Consider the following 23321-nt stretch of genomic DNA (forward strand, 5'->3'; position numbering starts at 1 on the left):
GCTGTGACTTTCTCCTTTAAATGAGCTCAGGCATCCAAAAGTTTTTTCTTAAGCATCTGACTGCGGGCACTTTCGGCGCGTTATATAGGAACGATTCGAGCTTTTCGTAAAGTAGTTGTTGTCACCTTTCTCAGGGACTTTTATATCCGTCGCCAATCCGAGATCACGGCAATATTTGCAATAATAACAAAATGGAAGATGGGAAGATGAGAAATGTGTACGTGCTTGATTATCACACCAAAGAGATCGACTTAGAGAACAGAGACCCAAAGCACCTGAACGACGATGTGGTGAAGGTGAGGAACAGGCCGGTTTTAGTTAACACGAGTGAATCTGCAGATGCTGGAAATAAATAAAAACACAAAATGCCGGCAGAACTCAGTAGGCCAGACAGCATCTATGGGAGGAGGTAGTAACGACGTTTCGGGCCGAAACCCTTCATCAGGAGGTTTCGTTAAGTTGGGGTTTTTGCAAGGACAGAACATATTGCAAATAGGCAGCGGGGCGACCACTTTCAGTGGAAGTGCAAACTGCCCTCGATGTTATGGTAAACACGGTAATTGCATAGAGTACTTTTCTTTCACTGCTGGTTCCGCGGCTCTAATGAGGGGAGAGTCAGGGAATTGCTGTCACCAGACGATTATTCTTATCGAAGAGTTCCAGACGGTGGAGGAGAAATAAACATGAAGATAGTTGAGTGGCAGTTCATCCGTGAACACCCGTTGATCCCAGGGCGACAAGAACCAGCGCTTGTCTGCAGTCGTCTCCTGAAACCTCGCGCCCTCCGCGCTGTCCTGAAGGGTCCATGCGGTGAGCCATTGTTGGGGAGACGGGATGATCACCCCCTCGCACTCAAATACCACGAACCCTCTGCAGCTTTAATGCTAGCAGCCAGCCTCAACTGTTCGAAATACATCGCAATCTCCTCACCCTCTTACTCTTCCCCCATTCCGAGATACTCCGCCGAGCACCGCACCCCGCCGAGCTATCCAAACCAGATACCCTGCTCCCACTGCCCAGAGTAGTTATCCTGGTATCACTGTACCTTAAATCCCACACACCCTGGCCCATGGTTTCAATGCCAAATAGTTAGCTGATAACCTCACCCGTACTCCGCCGTACTTGAATCGCCCTTTCAGCCTAGAACCACTGCACTGGCCACCTGCTCGCTCAGTCTTGCCTAAATTAGCCTGTTTGCCCCCAGCCCTCCTCCAAGGGCCCCCCCAGTTCACCCCACCCGGAATATGTCCCTGAACTCCAGACGGACTGCACCCAGTCCTTATTGTAGGCTATCAAAATAAGCCCAGCCAGGCCCAACCCCATTCAACTTGTCACAACCCAGTTTACGCAAACTATCCCACTTCAGCGCATCCTTCCCAAAATACCAGGGCCGAATCCACCAATTCCCCACCCACTCGACACATCCCCAGAAACCCCAGCCCAACCTGAGTCCACCCTTCTGAACATACCACAGCCAACCCCATCCATTCCACCCAAGACTCTCAATTCACCTAGCCTAGCAAAAGCCCTGAATATCGGACCTGTCCCAGATTCACTCCACTCTTTTCTGCCCTTGCCAATACCAGCTGTGAGGACACTGTACCCAACCTCATACTCCTTCCAGCTGGCACCACACCCATTCTGCCCATCCCTTTCCCCCAACCTATGCATGGGGTAACTAACAGCAAACCCACACCACTATGCTCCCCTTCTGCCACCAGTTCAATACTACTTTGACTAACAAATCCACACTGCCTGGTCCACTCCACCATCTATTTGGTGTCAGAGCCACTCTGCCCATTCCACACCATTCTTCCCAATCCTGTGTCCAGAGGGTTCAACTGCCCAGTCCACTTTAGTACACCTACCACCCTTATTCATAAAACTTCTAACAAACAGGAGGTTAATATCACAGGATACATTAGAATCAACTTTCACAGAATCTGTCCTGAATTTTTTTCTGATTCACATGCCTTTTATCAAAGGAAACTAACATAAATAGCATTATCATGCAGTACACGGGGAGCTAACTTTGTTTACAGAAAACTATCAGTCATTTTAAACATGGCAAACTGTTTCAGACCAACCTAGAAACACAGAATATAAATCCTTTTTATTTGCCATTATGACATTGCCCACATATATAATTGACATAAATAAGAAAGTATTTGATAGTTTATTGTAAAGGAGTACAGTCGACATTTCAGGCAGAGACCTTTTATCAGGGTCTCTGCCCGAAATGTCGACTGTTTACTCTTTTCCATAGATGCTGCCTGGCCTGCTCAGTTCCTCCAGCATTTTGTGCGTGTTGCTTGGATTTCCAGCATCTGCAGATTTTCTCCTGTTTGTGATATTCTGTAACATTCCCTTTAAACCAATATTTTTAAAAAAAAATCAGCAGTAATAGATGCTGTGAAATTCATAAGTATTGAATTTGGAGACAGCAAACTTCCCAGTCAGTCATATGCACACTTGAATAATTAAATATCAATTATTGCCTTAAAGGGGGCAGCATAAACTTCATAAAGTGTAATTCAAATATGAACAGGTGCAAGACAACATCAATATCATAGAGCTGACAGTAACTTTTCTTTATTGCATGTTACTAAGAGAGAAGGACATGGTTCTTTTTCCCTGCTACCTCAAACTTGACGTTTCCGCCATCTGATTCCTGCAAGGGAAAAATGTGCCACCTTAGTTCAGAGGATAGTGGTTTAGTAATTAAATATTCAAAAAACTTTTAAATTAACCATCACAGGACAATTTGCATTGGTAATACACCATTGCATATTGCATAATATTTTCTCTGTGCATTGAAGTGGTGAACAAGTGAATTTCACCAAGTCTATAAAATGCATCTTCAGTTTTACGGATTACAATAAATGGTTATCAAAGTGTTATGTTCTTAAAATGGAAATGTACAGTATCTGTTTTTACATCTGTACATTTTAATTCTCAATCTCTTTGCTGTTACAAGTACAGCTCTCATTTATAGGTCCCACTGATAACTCCTCTACTTTTCATAGATGAAAGAAATGGCTTTTATGTTGTCAGCCATTGGTGAAATCATTTTAAAGATCATAAACTGGAGCAGTTGAAAGGGTTGCCATTTGAAAATGGTCAAAGAGCCAAGTAATCAAGTTACTTTTAAGAAGAAATGCAAATTCATATTTAAAATTATTTGCAAATATGGATCTTGTAAAATAGTTCACGGAAGTAAAAGTAATGGTGTTCTATTCATGCTGGATCTACACTTATTGATATTGTAACAGTGGTAATTGTTTTTTCTGAATGCACTGCTAAATAGCTCTTACAAAGCTTCAAAAATGCAGTTGAGCCTGTTTTTATTTGTTTATTTGCAATCTTAACATCGCAACAATTAAGCGATATGTTCTTTCATGACGTGGTTCAATTTAAAGCGAATTGGGATCTTGGGATTTTCACTTTCTTGTGCACTGCCACCTATCTCTGCGTGGACTACCACCAACTGGTGATCAAACACATCTGTCTCTCTTCCTGATCTGTTTGGCTTGGATTTAATTTTTAATTCAACTGCCACTAGTTGAGCAGTTTTGTATTCCGCAGTAACCATCACAAAAGAGAGCACAGAGAGTCTATCTGAGCGATAATCCTCCAGAATGAATAGATTTATTGTTTCCTCCCCCACCCTGTGAATTATATGGCATTTCAGCAGGTGGCTTTTTAAATCGAAGCAAGAGGCGGAGAGGGAAGAGGTAAAGGAAGCTCGGAGAGAAGTTTTTTTTAACTGATCGGGGCAAAGAGGCTAAACTGCGCAGGCGTGAGACGTAAGGTGCCAAAAGTTTAAAAGAAAAACCGCCATCTACAGCGGCCAACATCGTAGTGGATCGAGGCAGAGTGGGACGGCTTTGGCTCAACACGCCTCGACAAGAACAGGCAGAGGCGAGGTTGAACGGGGCACGACTGCGCTAGCGCGTGAAAGTCGGCCTCTGAGATCAACGGGGCAATTTAAAAAGCGAGCAGAGGCCGAGGACGAGCTTCACTCCAGGTGAGGTAAGGCCGGGTAAGCTCCTTTAATGAATTTAATTAGCTTAGGGGTAGGTAATGGAGGCAGCAGTTGGGGCAGTTGAGTGCTCCCGTTTGCAGTGTGTGGGAAGTCAGGGCGAGCACAGCTGTCCCTGATGACTACACCTTCAAAAGGTGCATCCAGCTGCAGCTCCTGACAAACCGTGTTAGGGGACTGGAGCTGGAAGTTGGATGAACTTCGGATCATTCGGGAGGCAGAGGCAGAAATAAACAGGGGTTACCGGGAGATAGGAGTCAGGAGACGGGTATTTGGGTGTCTGTCAGGAGAGGGAAGGGGGTTTTCCCGGTGATGTCATCGTCGAGAATGGCAGCTTAAGTCACTAGCTCCTCCAGAAAAACACGTTATTAAGCCCCATTAACCCATCAAATGTAATATTTGATTATAATAGCGGTGGCAGAGACTCGAATTGAGAAGGTGGAAGATCGCGTTCAAAACGTGGAACAGATACTGAGTAAGACAATAAAAATAATACATCACCAAGAAGGTAAACTGCTTGACCAGGAAGGAAGATCACGGCGGGAAATTATCAGAATCCACAACGTTCCCGAAGGAGCGGAGCGCTCGCCTATGACGGAGTTTGTGGGAAAGTCACTGCGGGACGCGCTGGATCTTCCCCCGGCTATGAAGCTGGAAGTCAAAAGAGCCCACCGTGCGTTAGTCCCAAAACCTACCCAGGATAGAAAGCCACGCTGAATAATAATTAAATTCCTTCGGTACAGCACCAAGGCGGAGATTCTACGAAGGGTCTGGGGTAAGAAGAGAGTGTTTTTAGATGATATATTAATATATTTCGATCAAGATTACCCCCCCCCCCGCGGTCCTCCAGAAACGGAAAGAATACTCTGAAGTAAAGCGAGTACTAAAGCAAAATAAGATTAGATTTCAAACTCCGTACCCTGCTAAACTTCAAGTGTTTTATGACAATCGGATGCAGTTGTACCGGACAATGGAAGAGGCGACTACAGACATCAACTCACAAGTAGGAGGGGTTATCCCCTACAGCTAGACATTTCCTCTAGCTCAACGCAGGGTCATCTACTATTGACCTCAGCCTTGGAATCACACGTTCGTTGCCATTTTTGTTATTATTTGAGTTTCGTGGTTCTGATTTGTTCAGGGAGTAGATCGATTAAGTTTTATTCTAATTTCAATGATACATTGACAGATAAATGCAGATGGCTAAGGACAAGGTATAATCCATTTCTTTTCATGTAAATGAGCTATTAAATCCAATCAAACATAAGAGATTTTTATCCAAAATGAAAAATGAACAAGCTCATGTAGTATATTTACAGGAAACTCATTTAAGTGATAATGAGCATAAAAAACTAAAGAGAATGGGCTTCACTAATTTGTTTTTCTCCTCATATAAATCAGGACATAGGAGAGGAGTTGCTATTCTTATAGATAGATAGATAGATAGATAGATAGATAGATAGATAGATAGATAGATAGATAGATACTTTATTCATCCCCATGGGGAAATTCAACTTTTTTTCCAATGTCCCATACACTTGTTGTAGCAAAACTAATTACATACAATACTTAACTCAGTAAAAAATATGATATGCATCTAAATCACTATCTCAAAAAGCATTAATAATAGCTTTTAAAAAGTTCTTAAGTCCTGGCGGTTGAATTGTAAAGCCTAATGGCATTGGGGAGTATTGACCTTTTCATCCTGTCTGAGGAGCATTGCATCGATAGTAACCTGTCGCTGAAACTGCTTCTCTGTCTCTGGATGGTGCTATGTAGAGGATGTTCAGAGTTTTCCATAATTGACCGTAGCCTACTCAGCGCCCTTCGCTCAGCTACCGATGTTAAACTCTCCAGTACTTTGCCCACGACAGAGCCCGCCTTCCTTACCAGCTTATTAAGATGTGAGGCGTCCCTCTTCTCAAGTAAGCTAAATTTTGAAAAAGTATTTGAAATGGGAGATAAAGAGGGCAGATATATTCTGGTAAGGGGGAATATAGACGGCAATTCAGTTACTCTATTGAATATATACGCACCCCTGGGAAGTGATATTGGTTTCTTTCAGAAAATTACTGATATTATGGGAACGGAAACAGAAGGTCTCCTGATATGTGGGGGAGACTTAAATTTACAATTACAACCAAACTTAGACTCTTCCAATAGAAAAACCTATGAAACAAAATCTTTACATAAGAAAGTTAATACACTTTTTGAGGATGTTGGTTTAATTGATATATGGAGGGACCTTTTCCCTGACAGAAGAGATTACACTCATTATTCTGCTCCACATTCTGTATATACAAGAATAGACTATTTTATAACATTTGGAAAAGACAAAGACGAAATAAACACCTGTGGAATTGGGATAATAGATGTAAGTGACCATGCACGTATATATTTATCTGTTGATTTTGACCTACAACCAAAGAATACTATTTGGAAACTAAATTCAAGTATATTCAATGATCCGTACTTTAAGGAACAAATTAAAAAAGAAATTGGTCTCTACTTAGAATTTAATGATAATGGAGAGGTTTCACCTCCCATTTTATGGGATACTCTGAAGGCAGTCTTAAGAGGGAAAATTATAGTGTAATCTTCATATAAGAAAAAAATAAGGAATAAAACATTAGAGGAATTACAAAATAGGCTGAAGGAACTAGCGAAAAAACTCAAATTGAATTTGGCACAGGATACATTAGGGGAAATTAAAAGAATTAGGAATGAAATAAATTATTTGGCTACACAAGAAATCAGGAAAAACTTAATGTTTCTGAAACAGAGACATTATGAAAGTGAATTGAAATCTATGAAAATACTGGCGTAGAAACTGAAAAAAAAGATAGCAGAAAATACAATTCGTAGAATTAGGGACCCAAGAACAAAAATGATAAAAAATAAGCTAAGTGAAATTCAAGAATTTTTTGAAGTGTTTTACAAAACTCTATATTCCAAAGTTCCAGGGGGAATCATAACCCAAATTGACACCTTCTTGAATTCTCTAGAGTTACCCACTTTAAGCGAAGAACAAAATAGAACGATGACTGCTGACATAACTGAAGTTGAATTAAAAGCTACAATTAGTAGGCTTAAATTAAGCAAGTCACCAGGATCAGATGGGTATACAGCAGAGTGGTACAAAGAATTTAAAAATGAGTTAATTCCTGTTTTACTCCCCACACTGAACTGGCTCTAAAAAAGGCACAAATGCCACCCAGTTGGAAGGAAGCGATAATCTCAGCTATACCGAAAGAAGGCAAGGATAAAATGGAATGCTGGTCATTTAGACCAATATCCGTTCTTAATGTAGATTATGGGTTATTTACCTCCATCATGGCTAAATGACTAGAGGAGTTTCTACCCATACTGATACGTAATGATCAGACAGGTTTTATATGACAACGCCAGACTCAAGACAATATACAAAGGACACTTCACATTATGGATCATATACAAAAAAATAAAATCGAAGCAATAGTGATAAGTGTGGATGCTGAAAAAGCATTTGATTCGGTTAATTGGAATTTTCTTTACAGAGATTTACATAGATTTGGTTTCCAAGACACAATTATTAAAACTATACAGACACTATATGACAATCTTACTGCTAGGATTAAAATCAATGGATATTTATCAAATTGTTTTACCCTAGAAAGGGGCATGAGGCAGGGTTGTGCACGGTCACCAATACTCTTTGCATTATATCTGGAACCATTAGCTCAATACATCAGACAAAATGAAGATATCAGGGGAATTACTATTAAAGGGACAGAGCATAAATTGGCTTGTTATGCAGATGACATTTTGATCTATCTAGGGCAACCAACATACTCTTTACTTAAATTAATGCAATCCTTTGTATCAATTATCAGGATACAAGATCAATATAGATAAAACCCAATTACTTTCATATTACTATAGCCCACCAAGAGAAATTGAAAGACGATACCCCTGGGCATGGCACACAGAGTCTTTCAAATATTTGGGCATCATTTTGCCAAAAGATTTGGCAAAATTATCAGAATGCAATTATCAGCCTTTATATAAAAAAATTAAGGAAGATGTGGCAAGATGGAACCTGATTCCTTTTTTCAGTCTCAGTTCAAGGATTGAGTCTATTAAAATGAATATACTTCCCAGACTGTTATATCTCTTTCAGACCCTACCAATAGAGATTAATCAAAATCAATTCAATGCATGGAACAAGATGCTATCAAGGTATATTTGGCAGGGTAAAAGGCCTAAAGTTTGTCTCAAAACTTTGCAATTAGCAAAGGAAAAGGGGGGGGGGGATGGGGGGGAGGCTATTTGGGTGGAATTGAGGAATGGAAAGGTGTAGTAACACTTATAGAGCTTGTTTCTTATTATTTATTATTATTCCTACACTACTGTTTTTATTATTGCTAACCTGTTTTATATGTATATTTGCATTATTGATACTGTATTGCTTAGTTTACTAATAAACACCTTTAGTTACAGTACCACCAGACTCCAACGTATCCTTCCATTGTGTTAACGTGGTGAGACCATGCTACCATGAGCTCATGGTCCAAAGACAGGGAGTCCAAGGCAATTGGGAGCCAGGCTGTACATTCAGTAATGTAACATTGCAATGGAGGGAAAAAGCATAGCTGAATCTAATAGGAACCAAGTACAATACCTCTTCAATGATTATAAACATGTGTCATGGGTATTGCCTCCATTATGTTTTCAGCAAGGAAGTTCATTGCTCATATTAATGCTAATCCAGCCATCAATAGAAACATAGCAAATCCCACCTTTATCTGTTGCCCTACACGTGTTGTAAAATGCTCGGCACTCCTGATGTCCCAATTGCGTCAAAGTGAAGGCAGGTATACACACTCACTATTGACAAGCTGCAACATTTTCTCTCCCAGTGTCATAAACAAATTTAGACAAAAACAACTTTCAGATGTATAATCCTATCACTTTATTCCATTGTTCTGAGAATATTGCCCATGTCTCCATGTCCAGCTAGTCCAGTGCTCTTGTGGCCACCATCCTAATTTACATCCTCCAGAAATTTAACCATCTGGTGTTCAAACAACAACCAGACCTGTTACATGAAGCTCACTAATAAAACTTCTGTTCTATAAACTATCACAGTTGGTGTTAGTTAACCACCAAGGGTATATCAGAGCAAACACGAGGAAATCTGCAGATGCTGGAAATTCAAACAACACACACAAAATGCTGGTGGAACACAGCAGGCCAGGCAGCATCTATAAGGAGAAGCACTGTCAACGTTTTGGGCCGAGACCCTTTGTCAGGGTATATCAGAATCAGGTTTACTATCATTGAAATATGTAGTGAAATGTGTTATTTTGCTGCAGCAATACAGTGCAATATACATACACACACATACAGGGGATTCCAGTTAACTTGGGCATCCGCTTTTTTGCGACAGCTCTTAAAGAACAAATACAAATCCAAAAAATAGTCAGAATACCTTTCATTTATCTGGGACATTATGCTGCATAATTGGGTCAAGACACATGCCAAACACTTTCTAGCTAGTGTCAATCGCATGCACGTCATGTGGTCATTAGAGCAAACTGTTTTTAAATAACGTCACTTGTGTTCAGAAAGCAAAGATTTGTGTCACTGATAGTTGATGAATAACAAACAGGAAGACAATTCAGAACTATTTTGCTCACTGTGATTTCAAGCATTCATACTTGGGAATGCCAGAAACGGTTGTGGGTGGAAATGAAATTGTTTCACTACTTCAAGTTAGGAACTATAAAGAATTTGAAGGTATCAACAATTAATGAATTCCAGATGTATTAGTAACTAATACACAGTTTTATAGTACAGTAGCTGTTTTGATAGTGTTCTAATTTGTTGTGTATTTCATTTAAATACTGTACTTAGTTTCTTACTCAGTTAAATGGGGGTTTATTTTTTAATACCTATTTAACTATTTCCATGAAACTTTGGCTAATTGGGCAACTGTTTAAATGGGCCACAATGTACTGGTCCTGGTGTGCCCTATTAACTAGAAGTAAGTGTGTGTGTGTGTGTGTGTGTGTGTGTGTGTGTGTGTGTGTGTGTGTGTGTGTGTGTGTGTGTGTGTGTGTGTGTGTGTGTGTGTGTGTGTGTGTGTGTGTGTGTGTGTGTGTGTGTGTGTGTGTGTGTGTGTGCAGTTTCTACTGCAGTTACTTAACCCTGTGCAGAATCAGGTTTAATAACAATGGCGTCTGTCATGAAATTTGTCATTTGTGGCAGCAGTACATTGCCATGCATAATAAAAGCAAACAATACATTATATAAATACACACACACACACACACACACACTCCATTCAGAAATCTGATGGCAGAGGGGAAGAGGTTGTTCCTAAAACATTGTAAAACATCGAGTGTGTCTTCAGGCTCCTGTATGTCCTCTGCAATGCTAATAATGAGAAGAGGGCATGGCCTGCATGGTCAGGTTCCTTAATGAAGAATACCACTCTTTTGAGGCAACTCATTTGAGGATATCCTCAATGGTGGGGAGGCTAGTGCCCATAATGCAGCCGTCTAAGTTGACAACCCTCTGCCACATTTTCTGATCCCGTGCAGTGGCCCCTTCATGCCAGACGATGTTGCGCTCGTTTAGAACACTCTCCACAGTACATCTGTAGAAATTTACTAGAGTCTTTGGTGACATATCAAATCTCCTTAAACGCCGAATGAAATATAGCCGCACTGCTAAATATGGCATGCGGATAAGAGACAGCAGTCAGAAGGACAGCCAGAAGCAGAGGTTCTAGCTTCCTCCTCCTGTCTGCCGCTGTTCACTATGTGGTTGGTGGCAAAGACGATGCTCCCGATTATTGAGATTGTGTGGTATGGAGGTCTATTGGATGGCACCTACGCTACCAAGTACTAAAGGGCTCTTTCAGTGCTTCAGACTTTGTTTCAATGCATTCATTGATTTAGCAAACCAATGGCCTGCTACATCACAGCTTAATTATCATTATGGTGTTCACTGTATGCATGTGCATAGATTGTGAGTAATATTGTCACTGGACAGCCCTTACCTCCCAGTAAATAGCCTTTTACATATCATGGTGACTTAAATGCAGGTGGCATGCTGCACTGTTTCAGAGCTGGGTTCATGAATACCAGGCAATGACCAGCATGGCACAACATGTAGGAAGCACTCCTATAGGATTTAAAAGGAGTGAAATCCATTACCAATTTCAGCTTGTGTGGAGCTGGCTCGTGTTCATTAATGAGCAGTAACGTGCCTGTACTCAATGGCACTCAGCCACCAGAGGGAACGGAATATCCTCAACAAGCCCTGTAATCTCTGTCTGCTTCCCTCTGTCAAGATTAAATGAAACATAATGTCCGGTGTAAAGGTGAGGGACAGAACACACTGCGTACTTGCATAGGATCAGAGCAAGAGATAGGATCCACTCAATCTGACTGCCAATCTGTTCTGTCTCACCTTACAATGAGACACAGCCAATTTGACTACCTTGTGCACTACCAAGTGCACAGGTGATGACCTTCTTGTAGAACCACTGCCGAGCTGTCAGTGTAGTCACATTATATTCTGGGGGAATGCCTTCTACTACATCCATGTCTGGGTCAAATCAATAAAGCCAAATCCAAGTTTTTTATTAAACTTCCTGGTATTCTGAAGCTTTAATAAACTAAAGAACTTTATAATCAGTAAGCACTTAGGATCATTGACACAGCCAACTAAGAATCAAATTAGAAGTTACTCTGACAATACTTAATGATTCCTTTAAATATTTTGTTGGGTGGTTCTTCTGCTGTAAAGTGCATTCAGCTGCTAAGAAATTTTGAAGTGGCAGCACAACCATTGTATGCTGAGCAACATCAGTTTTGTGTTCTGATTGACATCACAATCTGCCTTTCAGCTTAATATCGTCACCAAAGAGGCAGCCAATACAAATCCCCATAAGTGTAGGCGTGTATCAAATGCCATTTGGGAACTAATTCTCATGTCCTGTCCGTAAATAGATGTGGCAGGAGTGGATTTCTTTTAGTCCATGATTTTATTTTAGTAGCATCTGAAAAATTATCAAACTGAAAATATTCCTGAGTCCCCACATTATAGTAATTTTGCATTGACTGAGCCAGGGCTCATTGGAGTTCAGAAGAATGAGAACCCATCTCACTGAAGAGTATAAAATTCTGACTCTATGTTACGAGCCCCGTAACTGGGTGACTTACCAGCAAAGATAGGGACGTCCGTTGAAGTCTGATGATACTATTTTTAACAGTATTTATTAGTAAAAAGACACAAAAATAATATCAATGCAAACATACAGATAATATACGTCGTCAATACTAAATCTAAAAGTGCGGGTATAATAATAATCAATAAGAAATAAGCTCTATCGTTGTCTAGGGGATAATGAATTGTCCGATGGAAATATATAGTTCGTTTCAGTTCACAAAGGCTTCAGCCTTTGGGGACCGCTGGGTTTGCAATTGTTGGAGAGAGAGAGAGATTTTGAGAAAAGAAACTTGCTGGCTTTCCTTTATCCGATCTTGATCCGTATTCGTCCTTTAGCGAGGCTGTTCCGTGGAGGACTTGTCATCCAGGCAAGGATGGACACACACACAAGCCCCCACCGGTCTCATACGTTTCTCCTGGTGTGTCTAAAGGGGTTGTTCCCCAGACCCTCTTTTATCCTTACTCACGGGGTCTCAGATGTCAATCAGGTTGGGATGATGCAATCCCTCAAACAGCCCACTCTGGTCGTCCCCTGAGGGCTTCAATGAATAGTACAGTACTCAATACACAATTCCGTCTCCAAGAGATAATGGCAGCAATCAATGGTTCCGTCTCGCTTTTGTTAGGAGACATTCCCCCTACCTTGTGTATTCTGCGTTGTCTATGGCAACTGCCGGGGCTGTGATCCGGTGTCTCGCTCTCTCTCATTATTGCCATGATGTGTATCTCTCTCATTTCCTGGGTCCCAGACCCGATTAATAGCGATCTTGTGATTCTCACAAAGGAGGGGGCGACTTTGTACCCTTCGGCCCCTCAGAGTTGTGGCACATTCGTAACACTGTAATGATCTGAATCTATTTGCACTGAGATGAAGAGAAACTTCTTTCTCCAGAAGTTGGTGAAGTGGTGGAATTCTCTACCACCGAAAGCTATGGAGGCCAAATCACTGAATATACATCAGAACGAAATAGAAAGAAAGAAGACATCAAGGAATTGGCCATGAACTTTTAAAGTAATGGAGCAGGTTAGAAGCACAAATAGCCAACTCGTGTTTCCATTTTTATACATTTTATGTTTCTTAGTGTTTCACTGTTGATGGAAAGTTCTTTGCTGTCTGCTTTAGCTAAACCATGGAAATCTTTACAAGCTACCATATACAGAAAATAGTTGCACTATTAACTATTACTGGAAAATAATGGATGGTGAATATTGCTTTGTTATAATTTGTAAATAGTACAAATCTTTAATAACCAATAAAATGCTGAGATTCATGTATTAGTATTAAAAAGAAGGAAATGATTACATTTTAGTGTTTTCATATCTGACCTCACTGTAATAATCCTGTAGAATGTATCAGTAACAATAGACCTCAGAATGTCAGATAATGTGAACACTTATATAGGCCCATAACACCATAAAACATAGAGCAAAGTTAAGCCATTCAGCCTATCCTGTCTGTTTTGACCTCATTGAAGTTGGGCTAACAGGCCTATAATTCCATTGCCTTTTGCCTCCCTCACTACCTAAAAAGAGTGGAGTGACATTCACAATTTTCCAGTCCTCTGGAACCGTTCATTACATCAGGATTCTTGTACAATGACTATTAGTGTCTCCACAATTTCTTCAGCTACCTCTTTATGAACCATGGGGTGCTGTCCATCTGGTCCAGGTAATTTATTTACCTACCTACAGACCTTTCAGCTTCTACACACCTTATCCTTAGTAATAGCGACTACACTTATTACTGCTTCCGAACTCTCTCAAATTTTATGTTGATGGTGACTTCCACAGTGAAGACTGATGTAAGATACTTATTCAGTTCATACATCCTTTGTTTGTTCTCCATTATTAACCCTCCAGCATTATTTCCAGTGGTCCAATATCTATACTTGCCTCTCCTTTACTCTTTTATAATAGAAAATACCTTTAGGTATCCTCTTTTATATTATTGTCTAGCTAATCTTTGTATTTCCTTATTCATTCTTTTTGTTGCCATCTGTTGGTTTGTAGAAGAATCTTCCCAATCCTCTAAATTTCTTCTCATTTTTGCTATATTCTATGCCCTCTCTTTTTCTTTTATGCTTCCCTTGTCAGCCACAGTTGCCTCATCCTCCTTTAGAATGCTTCTTCATTGGGGTGAACCAATCCTGTGTCTTCCAAGTTACTCGCAGAAACTCCAGCCATTGTTGTTCTACCATCATCTCTGCTAGAGTCCCCTTTCATTCAATTTTGGCATCTCCTCTCTCTTGCTTCTAGTTACTTTTACTGTACTGTAATACTGATATATCCTATTTCAACTTCTCCTTCTCAAGCTGCAGAGTGAATCCTATTATATTATGATTACTACCTCCTAAGGATTTCTCTGCCTTAAGCTCCCTAAACAAATCTGATTCATTACACAACATCCAATCTAGAATTGCCTAGTGGGCTCAACCACAAGCTGTGCTAACAGGCCATCTTCTAGGCATTCGACAAATTCCTTCACTTGGTTTCCAGCACCAAAATTACTTTCCCAATCTACTTGCATATTGAAATTGTAACTGCCCTTTTTACATGCATTTTCTATCCCCTATTGTAATTTGTATCCCACATCCTGACTATTGTTCGGAGGCTTGTATATAACTCCCATAATGCTCTTTTTACCCTTGAAGTTTCTTAACTCTATGACAAGGATTATACTTCTGATTCAATCTTACTTCTTTCTATGGATTTTATTTTATTTTTAACCAACAAAGCCACTCCACCCCTCTGCCCACCTGTCTGTCCTTTCAACACAATGTATAGTGTTGGATGTAAAGCGCCCATCTGTGATCTTTTCTCAAATACAGCACCTTCAGTCCTGTTTTCACCTCTCATGTTTTCAATTTTGCTTCCACGTTGTCTGAAGTTAAATTCTCATCCTTTTCTAAGCTTTTTGTATTACCTTTATTTCAGAGGCTTCGGTGACCTCTCCAGCACTCTCCTTACCTTTCAGTTTATCCATTCTATTCCAAGCTCTTGAACACAACCCCGTTCCCTCCCCCTCACCACTATTTTGTTTAAAGGCTTATCCACAGCCCTGGCTATACAATTTTCCAGGACCCTGGTCTCAGCATGGTTCAGGTAGAGCCCGTCCCATTGGGACAGCTCCCTCCTTCCCTAATACTAGTGCTTTTGTCCCATGAATTCAGACTCGCTTCCCCCACCCCAATCTTTGAGTCATGCATTTAACTCTCTAATCTCATTAGCCCTGTGCCAATTGATACGTGGCTCAGGTAACGGCCCAGAGAATTGCCTTACCTTTTTGGTTGTATATTTTAATTCTGTTCCCAGCTGCTCAAATTCCCTCAACAGACCCTCATTCCTTGTTCTTCTCACATTGCTGGACCATGACAACTGAATCTTCACCCCACTGCCCCACCCACCAATTCCGAATTACTCTGCAGGTCAAATGATACGTCCCAAACCCAGATACCAGGCAGACGACACAGCGTTCAGGAATATTGATCCTTGTGACAGAGTATTGTGTGTATTCCCCAGACTATACTATCTTCATTTACAGCTACATTTCTCTTAATCTCTACCCAGCTTCAATGGCTCCCTGAACCTCGATGCCATGGTTTAGTTGCTCATCATTTCTACAGCTCCCTGACTTATTTCACAGGGAATAACAATCTCAGGCCAGTTGGACAAGTTCAAGGCAGCACCATCTTTTGAATTCTCCCACCTGCCTGTAGCATCATTGGGACATCTTTGGGAGATGCATTGAGGTCGTATGTGTAGCAATTCGTCTCCCATGTCACCACATTGCTTTCCACTCTAACACTATCATCATACATTCTCAGCCTAACATTACGTGTCGTTGGTTACCACAAGATTAGAAACAGCAACGACTAATTTCATTAAAGCAAAATTTAAGTTTCTGCTCAAAGCCTACAAAGTTACATCAGACAATTTCATACTGGTAATTTAACTCATGATTTTAACTTTGTCACAAGATGTGGGTAGAAGATTGTAAATGTACAGTGCAAAGGTAACTGTATTTTGTTATTGTGTGCAGAGAAGTTGCCCAAATTGCCCCAAGTCCCCTGAGTTAGTAATTATGTGCACAGGTGGATAGCATCAGGCAGGACAGTGCTGCTCACAACAGAGCACAATGTTGCGTAGTACTATAAAGCTGATTCTATTCTTGAGATAAAGTAGAGTAAAATGTGTATTTTTGACTGTTACATGCAAGGCACACAGTGCAAAATGCTGTTCATAAAGGACTGAGAAAATTTTAGACCAATCAAGATAGTTTTCAAGTTGACAACAATCATTCATGTTTGGCATGTGAAACATCCCGTGAGCTAGGCCGGACTGTAATGTTAAGGCACATGGCACCAAGTGAGTTGATTGGTTGCATCCAAAATTGCCTTGGTAATGGGAGGCAGAGGATAGAGAGGGAAGGGTATTTTTCAGATTGGAAGTCTATGACCAGTGGTATGCTGCAGGGATTGCCAAATCTGCAGATCTGGGTATTTTATTTGTGATGAACAGTGTAATAACAAATAGGATGTGAATATAGATGATATGACTCACATTAGTGGATGACTTTGAAGTTGTGTATAGCAGGATGTACATCAGATGGTAAGTTAATGGACACATAGAATATACTGACTAATCAAGAATCTATCAACCTCTGCCTTAAATATTCATAAAGACCTGGTCTCCACAGCTGCCTGTGGCAATTAATTCCACAGATTCACTACTCTCTGGCTAAAGAACTTCCTGCTCATTCCTGTTCTAAATGGACACCTCTCTATTTTGAGGCAGTGTCCTCTGACCATAGATTCTCCCACCATAGGAAACATCCTCTCTACATCCACTCTATCAAGTCCTTTCACCATTCAATAGGTTTTAATTAGGTCACCCCTCATTCTTCTGAATTCCAGTGAGTGCAGGCCCACAGCCATCAAACTCTCTTCATATGAAAACCCATTTAATCCTGCAATCATTTTTATGAACCTCCATTGAACTATCTCCAGTTTCAGTAGAACTTTTCTAAATAAGGGGCCCAAAACTGCTCACAATTGTCCAAATAAGGTCTCATTGGTGCTTTATAAAGTCTCAACATTACATCCTAGCTTTTATATTCTAGTCCTCTTGAAATGAATGTTAACATTGCATTTGCCTTCCTCACCACAGACTCAACTTGCAAATTACCCTTTATGGAAACTTGTGCAAGGAATCCCAAAACACTTTATGCTTCAAATTTTTGTATTTTCATTTAGAAAATAGTCAATCCTTTATTTCTTCTAACAAAGTGCATGACCATACAGTTCCTGACATTGTATTCCATCTGCAGCTTATTTGCCATTCTCTTAATCTGTCTGTCTTTCTGTAGCCTCTCTATTTCTCAAAACTACTTGCCCCTCCACCTATCTTCATATCATCTGCAAACTTTGCAACAAAACCAGCAATTCCATCATCCAAATCATTGACATATACCATAAAAAGAATCAGTCCCAACACAGACCCCTGTGGAACACTACAAGTCACCAACAGCCAAACAGAAAAGGCTCCCTTTATTCCCACTCTTTGCCTCCTGCCAATCAACCACTGCTTTATCCATGTTTGAATCTTTCCTGTAATACCATGGACTTGCAGCTTGTTAAGCAGCATCATGTGTGGCACCTTGTCAAAGGCTTTCTGAAAATCCAAGAGCACAACATCAATCAAATCTCCTTTGTCTATTCTGCTTGTTGTTTCTTTAAAGAATTGCAACTGATTTGTCAGGTAAGGTTTTCCCTTGTGGAAACCATGCTGACTACGGACTATTTTATCACGTGCCTCCAAGTACCCTGAAACTACATCCTTAACAATTGACTCCAACTTTTTCCCAACCACTGAGGTCAGCCTAACTGGCCTATAATTTTCTTTCTTCTGCCTCTCTCCCTTCTTGAAGTGTGGAGTGACATTTGCAATTTTCCAGTCTTCAGGAACCATTACAGAACCATCTATTCCAGGTGACCTCTCTATCTTCAGACCTTTCAGTTTCCCATGAACCTTCTCCTTAGTAGTGGTAACTTTACACAGTTCATGACCCTTGACATCTGGAACTTCCACTATACTGCTAGTAACTTCCACAGTGAAGAATGATACAAAATACTTATTCAGTTCGTCCACCATTTCCTTGTCCCCCTTACTACTTCATTTCCCAGCGGTCCTATATCCACTCCCACCTCTCTTTTACACTTCACATATTTGAGGAAACTTGTGGTATCTTCTTTATTATTAATGGCTAGCTTACTTTCATATTCCATTTTTTACCTTAATGACATCTTAGTTACTTCTATTGGTATTTAAAAGCTTTCCAATCCTCTAACTTCCCACTAATTTTTGCTCTATTATATGCCCTCTCTTTGACTTTTATGTTGGTTTTGATTTATCTTGTTAGCCTTGGTTGTATTATCTTGCCTTTAGAGCAGTGGTTCCCAACGTGGGGTGTACACCCCACAGGGGGGTAATTTGATTTTTAAGGGGGGCAATTCGAGAATGAGTTATTAACAGTGAATTTTTTCTGCTAAGTCTGTGTGAGTATGAGTGTGTGTGCGAGTTAATACATATGTGTATATACAGTATGCATACATAAAAATACTTGTGTGTATGTACATGGGTAATTGCGTATGTACTGTATATATAGTGTATCACCATCATTACAACCATCAAATGGCTTTCATAATTAAATTAATGAATTGACTGATGTCGGAAGGAACGAATGAACAAGTCCAAACGCGTAAGAAACTCGTACGAGGTCGCGCCAATGCTGCTTTTTGCAGTAGCTTTCGGTTCTTGGTGGTGTGAAGGTGTGTACATTGTGTCATCTCTTTTAAACGGTGTATCTGTCTTTGTATGCTGTAGAAACGAATCGGCATCGTTTTATTTATTTATTATTATTATTATTATTTTAATATCACTTAATGTTCTTTTTTGTACAATTTCTTAGTAATTTCTTCCTCAGAACTTTAACAGTCCTTTGGTTCTTTTATTTTTCTCTTTCATGAATGCCATGTTCTTTGAAAGCTTGTTTAAACCAAGTTAATGGTCTTTTAGGCTTCCTCCAGGTGAATAGGAGTTCACTTTTTGAATAATAAGAATTATATATCACCACAGGGGGCATCACGATTTTAGAGGTGATTAGGTGGGGCATGGCCAAAAAAAGGTTGGGAACCACTGCTTTAGAGTATTTCTTCCTCTTTGAAATGTATATATCCCATGCCTTCCAAAATGCTTCCAGAAATTCCAACCACTGCTGATCTGCCATCGTCCCTGCCTGTGTTCTCCTTCAATCAATTCTGGCTAACTCATCTTTCATGCCTCTGTAATTTCCTCTACTCCACTGTAATACTGATACATCTGACTTTAGCTTCTCCTTCTCAAATTTCAGAGTGAATTCAATCACCTTATGATCACTTCCCCGAAGGGTTTTTTTTATCTTAAGCTCTCTGATCAATTCTGCTTCACTGCACAACACCCAATCCAGAAAAGCTGATCCCTAGTGGGTTCAACATGAGCTGCTCCAGAAAACCATCTCGTAAGCATCCCCTTCTTGAAATCTCACACCAACCTGATTTCCCCAATATACCTGCTTATTGAAATCCTCCTTGATGACTGTAACATTTTAATAGATTTGAGGAGGCTGCTGTTGACAGAGCAGTTGCTAACTGGAACATTTTGCCAGAGGCGGTGTTGGGGTCAGATACAATTTGCTCTATTATATGCCCTGTCTTTGACTTTTATGTTGGTTTTGAATTCCCTTGTTAGCCTTGGTTGTGTCATCTTGTCATCTTGATGGGGTCTGATTAGATCCAGAGTAGATCAATAGCATTAGTGGAAATGTGCAAAACCGAAAGTATTGACATAGACAGTCCATCATTTTCCTCCAGTACAGGACTTTATTTTTGCATTGTACAGATCTGTATCTGAATATCAATTAGCTTAATGAATGCATGGGTACATATATCTACCTGCCTCAAGGCTTCTTGTTATGGTTGTGTGTTAATTCATTAGCTTGTCACAGAGTTACTTTGCAACAATAAAATGCAGCAGTGTTATAAGTTCTCAAAAAAAAGGGTACAGGCATTATCTTGGAAAAAAACCTGCCTGGTTGTTTCTGCCACCCCTGTGCAAAATTAATAGATAACTGGATACCATATCTTATTTGTAGATTCCTTGAATGGTCTATTTTTTAAATATATAGTACCACCCTGAAATCATTCTCACTTTTGACTACTTACTGGAAAATAATGGGCATGGTTCATGTGGTGTTGTTTCAGTTGGAAATATTATATTTCATTACCAATCTCTAAAATGCACAGCTGCCAAGTATTATTTTTTAAATATAGAAATAACAACACTTGCATGGTGTTTTACATCCTCCCTCAATACAATTATCAATGCTGATAGAATATATCTGGTGAATTTGGCAGCAGAACTGACATTGCACTTTGGATGATGTGAGCATTTATGTCAAGCTACTTCTACAGTTTCCATATTTTCAGTAATTTACAATTACTGAACCAGTTCCTTTACCCTGTTTTGGCTAGGAGAGGGTGTCATGAGGATAAAATAACTCCTTTGTCTGTGGTTGCAGAGATGCTCAATGCAATGAATTCACAATTCATTTTTGATGGAATGAAGCCCAGGGCTAAAAGCATAACCAAAAGAAATAGGCCGTTTTGCAAATAAGCACAGATATAGCAGTTTGGAATTGCAGAGCAAAAAGATTGGATATTAAATTAGATTTGGAATTGCAGAGCAAAAAGATTGGATATTAAAGGGTAAAAAAAACTTTAGAACTTTCAACGGAAGTCAGATGAATAGAGGAAGCCAACATACAATGCAATGGGGAAGAGCAAGACAACAGGAGGAGAGTGGGGTTATTGCAACCAAGTGTGCTGAGTAACATTGGCTTGCTGTTCCACCTGCATGAGGAAAATGAGACCTGATGTGTTGGTGAATACAGCATATTGAGATTTCATAGAGACGGCAGATAAAGTTGTTCAGCATCATGCCTGCCCAAAACATTTTGATTTTTAAAGCAAATAGAGTTTATTACTAAAGTTAATCATATTGGGTTTGTATTTCCCCTGACATAGGTGGATTTTGAAGAGGTGATCGCCGAACCTGAGGGAATTCACAGCTTCGATGGAATTTGGAAGGCCAGCTTTACCGTCTTCACAATGACTAAGTATTGCTGTTACCAGATTCTCACAGGGCTCTTTGGCATACCATTGTCAATTGTATGGGGAATTTACTTTGCCATCTTATCGTTCATCCACATTTGGGCAGTGGTGCCCTGCATTAAGAGCTACATGATTGAGATCCAGTGCATCAGCAGGGTCTATTCAATCTGCATTCACACCTGCTGTGACCCTTTCTATGAAACCCTGGGAAAATTGTTCAGCAATATTCGGATATCATTACAGAAGGAAGTGTAAATGGGAAAATATTGAAAGAAATAATTGGTCAATTGATCACATCGCTTCCTATCAAATGGAAGCTCTGTTTCTTTATCACAGAAACATGTTGGTGCCTTTTCTAATAGCACTGATATAGGAAAAAATATGTTTGCATGCTCTTTCATTACTATCCCTGGCATGTTCTGTTACCCTTTTATGGTACTGCATTTTAACACTGATCTAAGCTTAACAACTACATTCCTTTACTGCCAAACACCATTTGACAGGTTTTGTAAACAAAATGAGTCATTGCCTTTCTTCAGCAATTAGCCCTCCCGCTATTTCATTGTGCTGTTTCCCATGAAACCAGAGGCTGATTCACAGTACTGTACTTACTAAGACAGTAAGGATAAAGGATTAAACACTGAGCATAGGATCTTAATATTTGAAGTAAAAATATGAACTATTTTGCAGTGAAATTATAATCATACCATTTCTAAAACTGCTATGCAACAAATAAATTGTATTTCTCGGTTTAATCTCTCCTGCAATTATCAGGATTTATAGAAACATTAAAATTTAAATATGATTTACGCATTTAGAGTGTCAGTCTGGAGAAGGAATGACTGACCCCCATCTAAGTGCTGGTTAAATAGTTCATTATATTAGGAAACTAAATTACCGTGTATGAAGTATGTTATGTCTTGTGCCAAGAGGATTGACTCCTTCTCTCCACCACTGTCTAAACTATGCAATGTTCATTTTCCTTGGTAAGCATTTAAACACTTTGTGAACCTTGTGCATGTCTGGTATTAAACTCTCTAACATGCACCAAAACGTCAGGAGGACAATGGCAAAACAGTGTTGCTGTGTGCTTTGTGCTTGCAACATTTGAGAAATAGTGTGAAATGAAAATACTTGCTGCACTGTAAGATAGCCATGTTAAATTGCTGAATGTAACTCGGATTTTCTATATTGTACATTGCAACATATCAATCAGCTTTATACAATATGCAACCCAGAGGGAGGTAATATCCAGAATTTTCCTGCTTAGACAATTGCAGCAGAGGTCAAAGGCCAGAACCATAACATGCTACTGAAGCACTGTCATGGGCAGAGGCACCTGTGGACATCTAGTTCTGTGCTGCATCCTCCAGCTCTTTTAAACTTTAAAACACACTGAGAGCCTTGATACTCTTTCATACCAATTTCTATTGTCACTTTATACATGTCTAACCGAAGGTTAAAGGAATTGTTATAACTGCTGTTTTAAAGAATTACTGATGGAAAATTCTTTTTAAGGGTTGTGTATATAGTTAAAATATAGATTAAAGTCACCAGCAAAATACAAGAAATGAAACAGATTTTTAGATATTTGCAAAAGCTATTTTATACAGGTGCATTCATATCACTTATTAACCATAAAGTATATAAAATTTAGCTTTTATTTTTTACTACCACTTTGAACTGTATTGCAAATTATTTGAACCCATGGTCAATTTCTTCCAAGTGTTATTAAAGCTTGCTGTTGCAGAAGTTGTTCAAGCATTCAAGATATTTTAGCATGTAAGAGCTGAAACAATTTGAAAAAAATAAAGAATCAAATGTTTATACAAGTTGCCAATGAGTTTGAGTTA

At 39.7% G+C, this 23321-nt stretch overlaps 1 protein-coding gene across 1 annotated transcript; it reads left to right on the forward strand.

The window, feature by feature from the left end:
• On the forward strand, nucleotides 1-23300 carry LOC140734871 (caveolin-1-like). The gene is made up of 2 exons (XM_073059507.1): nucleotides 1-296; nucleotides 21382-23300. Exons 1-2 carry the CDS (start codon nucleotides 192-194, stop codon nucleotides 21721-21723), a joined length of 447 nt encoding a protein of 148 aa, XP_072915608.1. The 5' UTR covers nucleotides 1-191; the 3' UTR covers nucleotides 21724-23300.
• Nucleotides 23301-23321: the final 21 nt, after the last annotated feature.

Source organism: Hemitrygon akajei, chromosome 10 (genome assembly GCF_048418815.1).
Source record: "Hemitrygon akajei chromosome 10, sHemAka1.3, whole genome shotgun sequence".
Lineage (NCBI taxonomy): Eukaryota > Metazoa > Chordata > Chondrichthyes > Myliobatiformes > Dasyatidae > Hemitrygon > Hemitrygon akajei.